The sequence below is a fragment of the Nothoprocta perdicaria genome, unplaced genomic scaffold (assembly GCF_003342845.1).
Source record: "Nothoprocta perdicaria isolate Ctin4 unplaced genomic scaffold, notPer1 scaffold_280, whole genome shotgun sequence".
NCBI lineage: Eukaryota > Metazoa > Chordata > Aves > Tinamiformes > Tinamidae > Nothoprocta > Nothoprocta perdicaria.
The window spans coordinates 673202-687397 of record NW_020455511.1 but is presented as its reverse complement, the minus strand read 5'-3'; the positions used below and the strand labels follow the sequence as shown (position 1 = coordinate 687397).

Genomic DNA, 14196 nt, shown 5'->3' with positions numbered 1-14196 from the left:
TGCAGGGGCTCGAGGGCCGATGCCAGGTGCTGTTCTGTCACAGGCGGCTGTCCAGGAGAGCAGAGCTCATTCCTCAGGCTTTTTGTTCCCAGAGCTGTTTTCCTTTCACTCGACCTGTGGCTGCATCCCTGTGAGTGGGGTAACATTTCTCTCTGCCTTTGTTTCCAAGGAGTAGACGAGCTCTGTGCTTGGTGGGCAGGCACAGTCGGGGCCGTGGAAGGGTGGCTGACTGGGTGCTGCCATTAGCTGTGGCAGGGCAGCCTAGCACCTAGTGCAGCTGGTTGGTTGAGACACTTGGAAGACTCGGAATCACAGAACAGCTGAAGGTGGATGGGACCTTTAAGGGTGATCTAGGCCAAGCCTTCTGCTCAAGCAAGGTCACCCAAGCTGAGCGTGATATGTCTAGATGGCTTCCAAGTATCCCCAAAAGAGGAAGTTGACAACCTCTCCGGGCAACCTCTTTCAGTGCTGTCACCCTCATAGTCAGAACAGTTTCTCCTTAGGATCAACCTTAACTTCCTGTGTTTCAGTTTGTACCCAGTGCCTCTAACCCTGACAGTAACCCCTGCACTGAAGAGTCCGAGCCCAACCTCTCTTCAGTCACCTACCACATGGATAAGGTTCCTCCACCCCCGGTCTGTTCTCTGCTGAACAGCCCCAGCTCTTGTCAGCCCTAGGGGAGATGCTCCAGTCCCTTAGTCATCTCTGTGGCCCTTCACCGGACTCACTCCCAAAGCTCTGTCCGTCTCGTGCTCGGGAGCCCAGAACAGGACACAGCTCTCCTGCCATGGCCTCCTATTTCCACACACACCTCTCAGTGATCTCAGGACACTGTTGGCCCTCTGCTCTAGAAGATGCTCCTCCCAGCTCCCTATCACGATGAAACTTACTGAGGGTTCACTCTGACCCTCCGTCCAGGTCACTGATGAATAATTGACCAGGATCAGAGCCAATATTGACCTTCACGACAGGCCTCCAAGTAGAGTTTGTGCCTCTGAGCTCTGCCTTGCAGCCAGTTCTCATCCCCCTCACAGTCTGCTCATCCAGCCACGCTCCATCAACTTCCTTTGGAGGATGTTACGGGAGACAGGGCCAAAAGCCCTACAGGGACCCAGCCACTCATCCCCTCATAGGCTGCATGACTGAACACGATTCTCCCTCTCATGTTCTTGTCATGGGATGAGCTGCTCCATCACCATTCCAAGGATGGAGGTGAGGCTGATGGGCCTGTATTGCCCTGGGTCCTCCTCCTTGCCCTTGGAAGACTGCCATGACATTTGCTTTCTTCCACGCCTCAGGAATGGAAGACCATGACCTTTCAGGGATGATGGCCAGTGGCCTTACATCAGCCAGCTCGCATTACACTTCTCACTGGCACCTATGGCCTCATCTACAGTCAGGTTGCTCTGTGGAACACCCTAACTGATCCATAACACACCACTTCTCCACAGAGGGAAATATTCCATTCTCAAGACTTACTTTCTGCCTGCTCCCTCCAGCTTGGGATTCCTGACAGCTGGTCTGGTCTGACCCCTAAAAGTGAAGAATTCTCCCTTTTCTCTCTCTTTGGTGACCAGTGCTGCAGCCCCATTTAACAGTAGGCATGTGTTGCCCCTGCTCTTCCTTTTGCTCAGGAGACGCTTCTAGGAGCCAGCAAGAAAAAAATACTCATTACATGTTAAGCACAGAGAAGCTTTGCTTGAGCAGTTATGCCATAGCCATCTTTTAACTATCTTTACAGGTAGTTCTACTGGAAACACAACATTTATAGCTGAATCTTCAGTATCTCCTTCTCTATAAATCACTAACAGTTTCTATCCCTTCTAGTGGCAGACATAACCTAGGTTCCTATTTCTGCTGCTTCATGATGATCCTGGGCTTCGTAGAAACACTCCTCTCTTACCTCATGAGAGTTTAGCTGCTTTAAAAGATACTTCCAGCAGATTTTCCTTCCCAGGAGTTTCCACAGAAGTCATTAAGCCTTCAGCTGAACTCTCTGTTATTAAGGATCAACAGAGGGTTTGATCCTTCTTCACAGATGGCAACCTGGCTTCAGTACCAGAGCAGGGCTAGACCTGATACCTACTTGGGTAAAATACTTCCCCTTAAATAAACAAAAATAAGATAAAAATCAAGTTCTGCCCACACTTACAACACTACATGGGGAACGAGCTAGCTCTAAGAGAGATGATCCACCAATAAAGCAAGGCCAATATGCAAGTAGTGAATAATATATTTTAATGCTAATTACAGCATTAAATATAGATATTCAGATCTTACAGATAAAAACAACATGACACCTTGCATATTTTCCAGAGGTAAAATCTTTTTCTAAACTATGTTAAAAAATTAAGACCATTAAGAATATCATTGCAATTGTGTCAAATACCAGCTCTTTTACAAACTATGGCTGCATTCAAGGAGATAAAATCTTTCCACCACACTTCCATTTAGAGAGTACATTTATTTCCCTGTCCTATCTCTGGAGAACTTAAGGCAAGACAGACTGAAAAACTTAAAAGGTAGAATATGCCAGATTTTTTTTTGTCTCACATTTTTAATCTAGAAAATTTATTTCAATCTTAAAATGTTGAGAATTTTGACAGACTATTCTATAACTAGCTTTGTTTTAAGGAGCAGTATGAAGATCTTATTTACACCAAGAACAGACAGCTCCATGTAATCTGAAGCAGAAGTGAACCACACATTAGATAATACCGAAAATATTTTGTCAAGATCCTCTTCTGTATGGAAAGTAGAAACTGCCAACGAAGCTTGTGAATTATTTCTGACAAATCAGCAAATTTTCATGTAGAAGAAATAATCACTTTTTGCTATCTAAAAAATAACTTTATTGCCATACCTCAGGAAATAAAAAAACAACTTAAGAACTAAAACATTACAGCTTAAGCAGAACTAAACACTACAGCCATAGTGAACGAGCAATACTACGTAAGAATTTATGGCCAAAAAAAAAAATCCTCATCTCCTTGGACATAAACACAGATCAAGTAAGTGTACAGGTCAATGCTGAAAGATGGTTAATCACAGGCTCTAGGACCAATTCCATCAGCTGAGATAAATGTGAGGTTATTTAAACTGGAATTTATTAACTCACAAAGAAATTATCAGTGTTGGAAAGGTTACTGTTGTAGGAAAGCATTCTACAAGAAATAAGGACACAAAACAGCACGCCAGATTCAGGTCTGCATGCATCTGTCTCATCATTACACAAAATCTTGACTTCAGCTGCATCCTAGAGGAACGATGGATGGGTTTTAGAAGATGCCGGTGCACAGTTTTCTGCAGTAACCAGGACCTCAGACAGAAACATCAACTTCAGGCTTCAGAACCATCAGGGCTAAAAGCTTCTTTTATCATAGCATGGGACCTAAGCATCACTTAGTGTAACCTTCATCCACGGCCATGGGTATGCGGAACTAAACACACTTTTACAAATATTATTTAAAGCTCCAGTGTGCTTTTCCCTTTTTTAGGGTGAAGAGGGGATGAGGATAAACTTAAATTCCAAGTACTAATGCAAGTGCCTCATTTCAGCACTGGGAACCATTTGAAACAGGCCTTTGCAGATTCTAAAATGTTGCTCCCTTGAGGCTAGGCCTGTTCTTAAAGTTGGTCTGAACATACTGTGCATTCATAGGAAGAAGGCTCAGATAATTCTTTTATTGCCTGGAAGAAAAATTAAAAGAAAAAAAAATATTACAGCTCCCTGCCACATATGGCAGATGTTTAGTGGGAAGTGCTGGGTGATGGGAAAGAGGATGAGGAATGGTTCCACTATGACAAAGCTGCGTGATGCTGCTTGATGCACGTAGGAAGTAGTACAGCAAAAATGAAACACAGCAAAACACTCTGGACTAGAAATGTGTCTGCCTTAAAGCTAAGGACAAGTAGGTTCACTTACATTCCCTTCATTCTGGGAGAAGGGACAGACTTCTTATTCTGTATCATTCACTCAAATAAAAAAGCTACATTCTAGGAAATCAGGGGCTGCTTATAAATACAGAGTTTCTAGCTCAATCACTTTATAAACAATGTAAGAATACAGACTTCAGGAGACAGAATAATCATTCCCACAGAAGTTGTTTCAGCTATTCTGCTAAAAGTACTTGAAACTAATCAATGCTGTCTCTAGCAGACCAAGAATAAAAAAAAAAAAAAAAAAAAAAAAAAAAAGGTGTTTTCTGGAAACCTGAACTGAAAATTGAGCCAGTATCAAGCTCAGTGGATTTCGACCTCGTAGAAGCACAAGCATCAGTACCCTGCAAACAACAGGCATGCTTCAGAGCTCACTGAAGTGTAAGCTATGGCTTCCAGAGCTTGAGCAGCCCGTCCTCGCTGTAGGTGGCAATGAGGTTCTGGTGGGGGTGGTGAGCAATGCCGATGACATCCTTCTCGTGAACCTAGGGAAGAAGCAGGAAGAAGCATCAGCAGATTCCCCGCTTGGCAGACTAAGCCGTTTCATCACGCAAAACCCAAGTCTCTTCAAAGAGGAAGAGAACGAACAAGCAAACAGAACTGAGATTAACATGTTTATGCACAGAAGAAAAGCAGGGGAAGACAATGCCTCAATATCAAGTTCAATTTTCCCTTGCAATTACTAGTTATGGGGGAGGGAGTTTAATAACCACCTACATTAACTAAAATGCACATCTCAGTGTTGCCTATTATATTCAGTCATTCAACTGGTATCTCTCTTTAGCTGATTTAATCCAAGGCAAACTGAAAAGAGCTTGGTCGTGAGTCTCCATCAGCTGGAATCCACGTCAAGATCTGCTCTAGCTCAACTAAACTCACTAATTTTGAGCAAATTCACTCAGTGGTCTTGATGGGTAGAAGTTCTCTCAACTTTTAAAATTGAAAAGGTATACAAAAAACCAACATATTCCACAGCCCAGTGTTCAGGGACATGTTTGTAACCAATCATGGCTGCTTGAGATGAGAGATTCACGAGTACAGAGCTCCTCCTTACAGACTACAAACACCACCATCACTTAGGTCAAACCCCTGTTTCTAAGGATGCAGAAGGCCTCCAGCTAAGGACTTACTGTCAGAGTTCTCTCCAGTTTGCCAGTCACTGTGCTAAAGCAATAGAGCACAAAATCTTCACCAACGCAGTAGATCCATTCACCACGCGGAGACAGGGCACAGCAGACAAAGTCACCACCTTCCCTCTTACCAGAGCTGAAGCTTCTCACAATCTGTAAAGACACCCCCACAGAAATATTTTGCAGAATTAAACTGCTGTGTATTGGTACTATGTCCAAGGTAAAAAAAAAAAATGCAGCGAGAACAAGGTCTGTTTAGAAAACAGTATCTCTCTGTGTCTGCAATTATATGCTATAGCTCAAACTGTTTGAGAAGGCTGAAAATTTAGCAGTTTCCATGAAAGCAAAACAGAGAAATAGGCTTAACCCAAAATTAAGTTATGCCAGAAGTCTGACATTCTTAAAAATGACCAAGGGGTAACTTTGAAAGTTATGTGAAAGGTAACATACTTGTCCCTGCATATTCATAATGACAACTGTATTTGATCTGTTGCAAACGACAAAGTGTTCGGGGTTTTTAGGCAGCAGAATGACACTGTTCACAGTAATGTCTGTTCCAGCAGTGCTGCCAAGGGATTTGAAGGTGTTTGAGCACTCTGTTGTCTTCACATTCCAAACCTAGCATAAAAAATAAACACAAAAATAATTAGGATTAGAGAAACAGACTGCTTTTCAAGAGGAGTGGAGATGCAGGATTAAGAGTTTTATTTAAGGCTCTGGAAGAGATAGATGAGTTCTAAATAAGGTAGTTAGAAACAGCTTTTAAAAATATAAAATTATCCCACTTATTTTGAAGTACACATACCATGAATAATTTCAGTTATGATTAAATCAAATTTGAATTTCTGTCACCACAAATGCAGCTTGGATTGCTCTCACTAAGTCCTTGTTGCTAGGGATAAGTCCAGATTTGCCTTCTGGTTTTAGGTAGCATCTGTAAATACTTATGTGGTTCCTGCACAGGCAACCTACCCAAATTTAAATGAAAATCTGGTGACAAAGTAAGGCCTTACTCAAACGAAAAGGCCTGATATGAACAGGAGAGATGCCTGATCTTAGAGCCATTTCAGGCACTAGAGCTAGAGCAGGCTGTTCCAGCCATTCGGAAACAGGAAATGGAACTTATTTAAAATAACAGTATAACCAACCATCTGCAGAAGGTTTTTACATACTACATTCCAGTGTGATCAAAATGAGAGATACCATCTTCTTATGCTGTTCTCATCATCAGTGGCAGCCCAGAAAACACTGCAAGCTTAAAGTTACACTATTTAAAGCTAGCAGGATCTGCTGCTTTATCATTTCCAACATCCAGAAGTTGGGTTTTTCACTCACTTCTCATACGCCGTATCTACACTGTGCTTAATGTGTCTACTTCTATGTTCATCTATTTAGTCAGCAGTAGTCAGGTTAGTAAATTCTAAACTATTCTATACTCAGTAGATCTATTTTTTTGGCTGAGATTACAAGCAGAAACCATCAGTTTCATTATGAGTGTTGGATATAATTTCGGATTGCCTAGTTTATATGGCTAGGGTCTCTTAAGCTCCACAAAAAACAGACAGACAACACAGTGAGCACAAAAACAAACAAACAAACAAAAAAACCTTAACAATTCAGACAAGCAACCCCCACCTTCTTGGAAAAGTGGTTTCACAGTTAATTCTATATCTAGAATAAAAGAAGAACAGGCTGGTATTGCTCCTGTTGTAAGTACAGCAGAAGTAGACTGTGCAGAACTGGTGAAGGAAACCTCACCAGTTCTCATTTAAATCGTTCTGTATGATTATTATGAGATATTATGAAGATAAGCCCAAGAAATAGTTTCTCCAAGTACTGTGGTATATGCAATAAACCTTTAGAACGCACAAACACTTTACACACATTATTTACAGGGAGGAGAGGCTGTCTTACCTTCACAGTGCCATCAGAGGATGCACTTATAATATAGTGACCATCCTGGGTAAAAGTAGCTTCATTGACGAAGGAGGAATGACCACGGAACTCCTTTAAGGTTTTGCCAGATTTTAACCCATGAATCCTGTAACACAAGTGAGGTCACAAGTGAGCAAGGAATGGATGTAGTGTGAACCTGCCCATGGCCTAACTGTATTTGAAGGCTGAGTTATCTTTGAGAACAAAGGCAAGAATATTATGTGCTAGAAATCTGTAAAACAGAATTATTACAAGTCCCCTTTCAAAAACAACATCCATTTTTGAGAAAGGCTTAGAGAAACACCATCAACTTAAAGAATCATACACAAACATACACAATCACTGGATCCATCTGCTTTGCAGCACAAATCCCATGTCCTGCAGCTTCATGTTGTCTTTCATGTTCATGAAAGACATGGACAAGCTGAAGAGCCTGAGACAGCCAGAAAGCTACCAAGAGCCCACGTGAATTCATGAGTAAAAGCTGAGGAAGGACAGGCATGTTCAGCCCAGGAAAGAAGCTCAGCGGGGCTGAACTGCTTCCTTCTTACAGACAAAACCAAAAACTCAAATCATGGATGTATTATAAATCATAATGAGCCCAAAGAAAAAGAATTTGTAAACTAAAACTAATCTGAGTGGCTTTCAACTGTGACAAAGTGCTTGTGTAGCAACAACAGAAGAGCTTTGCTGCACTTCAGAAGAACCCACCAGCAACCATTTCAACTTGGGAATAAGAATTGGGCAGAAGATGCCAAAGAGGTTCAGGGTCAGAATTACCACACAAGAGTTGAGAAAGAGCTCTTGGCATCTGGAAGAGCCCTAGCTCAGGAAAGGTTGCCGGTTATCTGGTAACTTACATTAATACAGAGATAAGCCACTGTAGTGTCTAATCCTAGTTAAATAAATAAACAAATAAATAAATCTTAAAAAGCACAATCAACTTTCATTCTTTCTTTGGTTCACTCCATAAAGATATCTGAAAAAGAAAGGCAAGCTTGTCAAAATTCTAATTTCTTACTGGTCATCTGAAAAAATCTAACAATTCAACACCACTGCCCAACATGGACTTAAAGAGTAGACAGCTGTAACGACAGATTCTTTTCAGAAGTGAGCAGTAAAATGACAGAGAACACTCCTTATGTTCAAGCAAGAACTTCCCTGCAAACAGCTCTAGGACAAAGGGACACAGAGACATGGCAGAGTTTCCACCTGCAGGGATTTTCAAAACTCAGAGGCACAAGTCCCTGAATGAGCTCTGCTGTGTTCTCAGAAGCATATTGGTCTAGACTTCCCCAGAGGTCACTTATGAAATACACTATTTCATAAGTGCATGTCTAGTTTGCCTTATACGAAGGTTTCACAGTCACTTTCTCAGACAACAGATACAGACTCACTCACCTTTGTGCCTGTGTGACACCAACCCATTAATCATGGAATGCATTTGTGATACTGTAGCCCAGCAGACTATTTGCACCTCAGCTAACTAGCCTGCATTCCAGAGGAACTCTGAAGGACACAGAAATCATCACTCCTCCTTTCCAGGCTCTCCAGAACTCAGCTTGTGAACATCCCATATCAGAAAGAGCCTGGCTGCCACACAGGACCACCACAGCCACTGGGAAGTTAAACTGTACAGATTAAGTTTCAGGAAAATCTAACTCAGCACAGTGCTGATGCTGCCCAGGAGGGCAAGGTCTGCAGGAGGAAGGAAGCACTGTTGCCTGGATGGGGGCTTCAGAGATTGTATGTCCAAAAGCAGAGCTGTGGAGAAAGCCTGCAGGAAAGCGGATTGTCTATTGTTGTTTTAAGAAATGTGATTCTTTCTCTGTGGCTCTTCTTAATCATTGAAAGAAGTTATAACCCAGCACGGCAGTAGTATAAGCAGTATAGCCACATTCCTTTAATCTAACAGCAATTCCAAAACAATGGTATATAGAATACCACAGACAGAAAAATAGACTGAAGGGACTTCAGGAGCCTCACAGCAAGGCTTTCAAGTCTGATCAGCTCACTCAGACTTGCCAATTTAGTTCTGCACTTCTTCAAGGACGTCTTGAAGAGATACTTAAGACAAAAATAAACATCCTAAGGAAGGAGAGGGCTATGAAGGCTGTTCCAGATACAGACTGAAACTGTTGCCATTGCAGTTCCCCATGTCCATCAGTCTGGTGTCATCCAGGGCTGGATTTCTGTCAGTCCATGTTAGACTGCAGGGTAGGATGGGGGCTATAAAACATTTCCTTTGGATTCCTCCCGCTTTGGTCCCTATGCTAAATGGCGGTTCCGTGTACCTAAGAGACACAAGGAAATGGATCTAGGAGCAAGTATTTAAGGACAGTATGGGCTCAGGGTGCAACATGAGGCAAGGACCTTTTCACCCCTGTATTAGTTACTGTCAGGTATAAAAAGCTACCAAGTATTGGTGATTAGGATGCTCATTTTGTCTCAAACAATGGCTATCATCCTGCTATCCCTAGATTATTTGCTTTCTCTCTAAGCCTATTATAAATATAACTATTTCTAAAGGCTCAACTCTTTAAGCTAGGAGACTTCCAAAAAGAAAATAAAACAAGAAAGAAAAAAAAACCACACACTTGGACAATTTGAACAAGATGCCACAAATGACATATTTGGACCTCAACCTTGAGATAAAGCAAATTAAAACAAAGTGAAAGGTCAAGTGTTCCAACTGATGCTCTGTTAACCTCAAAAGATTCTCCTGTTAAAATAAAACATAGAAGGATCAAATGTGTCTCAAAAAAAAAAAAAAAATGCTAAAGTTAACGGTCTAATATGAAATCTCTGTTCTGTTTTCCTTGCCATACTGTCAACCTCTTCCCAATTTATCAGGTAATCTTACCTGATTGTTTGATCAAAAGAAGCACTAAGAATCTGGCTGCTGTCTTTAGAGAAACTGAGGCAGGTAACACCTTTACTGTGTGCTCGTTCAAACCTTCTCAGACATTGACCACTCTGGATTTTCCACACCTGAAAACAAGGCAGCAAATGACACAGAGATGGTTACTAAGTTATGAGAACACTGAAGTATAAACATCCAAACCCACGTGTATCCTAGTTACTGGATCACACTAAACTTATTTCCATGCAAGAACACAACATTATTGTGACTGCAAGTGAATCTTTCCGATGACTGCCACCTATCCAGTTCCAAAAAATAGTCTGTACCTTGATCTTTCCATCCTGTGCTCCAGTTGCTAGCATTTCTGTATCTCTGCTGAAGCACATGCACAACACTGCATCATCCATCATCATAAAGTTATCCTGCGCCTGGTATTTCAGATCCTAAAAGAAAACGGAAGATCCAGCAGTCACAAGAATGAAGCAGAAGTGGATTTTAAGGCAAGGTATAAAAGAACTAGCAGTTTTAACTTTGGTCTGTACACTTCAGTGTCCATCCTCAAGTACGATACGCAGTTTGGTCATTCTGATCAGACTCAATGCCATACATTAGGCATCGAATGCTGGGCTAAGCAGGCTACAGTACCATGCAGAACATTATGCAGTGTTTCTGGGATGGAATCCTAGTGCTCATGGTCAAACATACTCCCCAGAGCCTTACAAAAAGAAAAAACTAAAAACAAACAAACGACAGGAAAACATCATCACTTTATCATGACTTTAGAGGCAAGAATTAGGAACTCACGAGGGGAAAAAACTACTGCATGGGGAACCTATGACAAAACAGATAATTCCAGGCCAATTCTCCTGAATAAAAAGGAGAAACCTCTTCAGATTCACTGTCCCAGAGGAATGAAAATGAAGTCTTATTCTCAAAGAATAAAACTAGGTACACTGGCCAATGAGCTATCTAACTGAAATAAGAAGTAACTTACCTTCCTGATCTTTCCAGTAGTGAAATTCCACACTTCAATGAAACCATCCACAGAGCCAGTGACCAGATACTGGCCATCTGGGGAAAACCGGGCACACTCCACATGCGACTTCTGACCAAACTGTTTTACAGAAGAATACAAGTTAAAGTTTAACAAAACCACAGTTTTAACTCTGCAAATTACTTATTCTAGTAATAAAAAAAATAATATTTTCTAGGCTTCTTCAGTTATTTTTTAAGAGACAAACATGTTTGATATTCTGTCTTTTTCAGCAGGAGGAAAAAAAAAAAAAAAGACGAGTAGCTATGACAACCAAGCATAAAAATTGTTTTCATTAATTAACATAAAAACCCCAAACCCATTTTTTCTAATTCATTTACCAGTACTAATTATTTCTGTCAAGCTGCCACTACATACAAAGATTTCACAAACATCAATTCACAGCTTCTAAAACGTAGCATCTTCCATTCACATGAGAACTGGCAGAGCTACTGCAGTGGGCTGAAGTTTCTGGCATCAGGGAACTGCTTGACCTACATGAAAAACCTTCACAGGAAACAGAACCCACTCTGCATTGCAAGCAGTGTGAGACCACTGCAATGCACTATTTTGTTTCTTTTTTGGAATGTGCATGATTAAATTCTTAACGGAAATACAAATTACATTATACAGGTTATTATCAAAACCTCAGGGGTTCTCAGAAGAAGGAACAAGCAACAATAATACATAAAAAGAGCAAATAAAAACCTCACCTTTATATGTCTGCTCAGCTGTGTGGGGAACTTTTCTTCCTCCACATCTTTCACAGCTGCTTTGCCTCGGAACAAGTCAATTGTCATACCAGGAGGAAGCAGGCCCTGATGCTGCTGCCACTTCAATGCCTTTGGAAAAGTTGAAATTCAACACACAGTTAGGTATCAGCTAACAGAAATCTTCATAAATATTTCACTAAAAAAGCTAAAATTAAGCAGTATTTTCTCGTACACACAAAGTGTACGCTGGACAGTTTGTGACTTGACTCAACCACAAGTAATATTTCCTAAGTTATCCTTCCCAAATCTTGACTGGGAACAGAAACAGAATGAGTGAAACAGAATGAGAAGAGCAAGTCTGAAGTCAGTCTTTGACTTAGCATATAGCGTAGACACACTGCAATGAGTTTGATCTTGCTTTTACTTAAATTACCTGGTCATTTGTCTATTTGCTGTTTATCTGCCTATTTGCTAGTTATTTGTCTATTTGCCATTTAGTGTCAAAGAACTAAAGTTAAAAGGATACATAAACATTCTTAGAACAGATTAACTTGATTCAAAAGGCAAAGCTGTTGTAAAACCTCTTGAAAAGATTAGTTGCCTTGTGTCACAGGACACATTATTTTGACAAAACAACTTTTTCTGGCATATTCACTAGTTTTAAAAAATTAAAACACAAAAAAACATAAAATGACAGAGTTTAAATTACCGCTTATGCATGGCATAAGTATGTTCTTGGAGTCAGTAGTTATAAACATAACACCTTAAAACACATTTTGCAAGCATTAATATTTGTTTTGAGAATACCCATTCTAAACCTAACCAATTCAATGAGAAGAAACCTGCCCCTATAATGAACAATTTTCTTAAACTGCTATATTCTTGTTAATGGAATAAAACACTGTTCTGTAAATATATGTAAGTGTGCAGTATTCAAGCTTTTTTCTTACACAACTGTAAAAAGAACCAGCTATCACACAGTGCAATCAGTTCCTTCACGTACTGACATTCACGTAGCTACTAAAACATTCTTTTTTCTCCTTTCCCCAAGGATTACCTGGCCCAGCAAAGCCATGAGACGAGAGGGAGGCACCACACTGACTTCTCCAGCTAAAGCCTGTGCGATAGCAGCTCTCCGCTTCTCTTTGCTACTTCCATCTGGGTACGCCTAGAAAAAAAGTTATTTTTTTATGAAGTTACTCTGAGGTAATCGATAAAGAAAGTTCCACTGCTTTTAGCTGAGTCTCCTTCAGATTTTTGCTGAGGCCTTCAAAATAGCCCTATTTTTTTTTCTCCAGCCTTTAAACACTGGGGATTTTGTCAGAGTTTGGTCAGAGATTACGTTACCGTTGTTAATATTATTGTTTATTTTGTCAGAGTTTAGTCAGAGATTATGTTACCGTTGTTAATATTATTGTTGCTAATTTTATTAAACTTGTTATTATGAATACTGTTAATGCTACAGCTGTATTATTGCCAGTATTATACTAGGAATACAGTAAGTGTTGATCACAAGAAGAAGAAAAAAACAGTCTTTGTCCCGTGAAGGCAGGACAAACAAGGCAAAGATGTTCAATGAGGAGGAAAGCATCATCCTGCAGCAAGATTCAGAACTAAATCCCCAAACCCCCAGCTTCACTAGGGTTATACAGCACGGTCCTGCCTTGTAACAAACCACCGGCCATCACCCCCCAGACACCTCACCAAACCTGTAAAACGCCGGAATTGACCAAACCCTCGATATCCACCCGAATGCCAAGGGGTGGCAAGGAAAGGGGGTGACGGGAGGGGCCCGTGCCGGCCTCACCTCGCGCGGGTCGAAGTAGGACCTGGCCAGCAGGTTCTCCAGGTGGATGTAGCGCTCGGGCTGCGTCTGCTTCAGCATGATCATGGGGTCTGTCTGCCGCAGCAGGGAGCGCGCGGCGCCCAGCTCGCGCAGCTCGATCAGCTCCAGCACCACCTGCAAGGAGAGGGCCCCGGCGGCCGCGTCAGCGCCCGGGGAGCGCCGGCAGCGGCGCCGGCGGCGCGCGGCCCGCCGCACCTGCTCGTAGAGGTCGATGAGGGTCTTGTCGGGCAGCTTGAGCGACTGGATGGCCTGCAGCACCGTGTCCCAGTGGCCGCTGTTGATGTCGGCCACGAAGCTCTCGATGCTGTCCACGGTGTTGAGCGACACGGTGGTCTCCTCCTGCAGCGTGGCGAGCGCGCGGTGCAGGCTGTTCTCCTTCAGGTACTGCATGATGAGGCGGATCACGCTGCGGGACAAGGGGCAGTAACCGTCACCGTCACCGTTACCGCCAACGCCACCATCGCCGCGCCGCCACCCACCCCCCCCGCCGCGCCCGGCCGAGGCCCCCATCGCCCCCGGGGCTGCCCCGGCCCCGCCGCCCGCCCGCGCTGGGCCCCGCCGCCGCCTCACGCACTCGGACGACTCGATCTCGATCGACATCTTGCCCCGCGGTCACTAGGCCCCAAAGAGACCCGGCCACTTCCGCCCTCACGCGGACGCTACTTCCGGCCGCAGGTCCGCCCCGACTGCCCACGTGACGGCAGCGGCGGCGTCACGTGGCCGGAGAGGCGGGCGGG

The 14196-nt window shown here is 42.6% G+C and overlaps 1 protein-coding gene across 2 annotated transcripts; it reads right to left on the bottom strand.

Moving 5' to 3' along the window:
• Positions 1-2438: 2438 nt before the first annotated feature.
• SMU1 (SMU1, DNA replication regulator and spliceosomal factor) lies at positions 2439-14071 on the bottom strand. Of its 2 annotated transcripts, XM_026041266.1 has the most exons (13): positions 14034-14071; positions 13655-13865; positions 13421-13573; positions 12671-12781; positions 11614-11742; positions 10862-10981; positions 10194-10310; positions 9868-9995; positions 6984-7110; positions 5520-5687; positions 5070-5222; positions 4283-4424; positions 2439-3690 (listed from the first exon to the last, which is right to left on the bottom strand). In XM_026041266.1, the coding sequence occupies exons 1-12, from the start codon at positions 14057-14059 to the stop codon at positions 4326-4328; spliced, it is 1542 nt and encodes a 513-aa protein (XP_025897051.1). In that variant the 5' UTR covers positions 14060-14071; the 3' UTR covers positions 2439-3690; positions 4283-4325. The 2 variants fall into 2 exon arrangements, with proteins under 2 accessions (XP_025897051.1, XP_025897050.1); XM_026041265.1 differs by lacking the exon at positions 2439-3690 and having other exon boundaries at positions 4190-4424.
• Positions 14072-14196: the final 125 nt, after the last annotated feature.

Excerpts from the sequence above, each read along its gene's own strand:
- SMU1 (XM_026041266.1), bottom strand. The coding sequence starts at position 14,059 with ATGTCGATCGAGATCGAGTCGTCCGA. Across the intron at positions 13,574-13,654 it reads TCATCGACCTCTACGAGCAG|GTGGTGCTGGAGCTGATCGA; the intron begins GTGCGGCGGGCC and ends CTCTCCTTGCAG. Across the intron at positions 4,425-5,069 it reads AACTGGAGAGAACTCTGACA|GTTCACGAGAAGGATGTCAT; the intron begins GTAAGTCCTTAG and ends CTTCTTCCCTAG.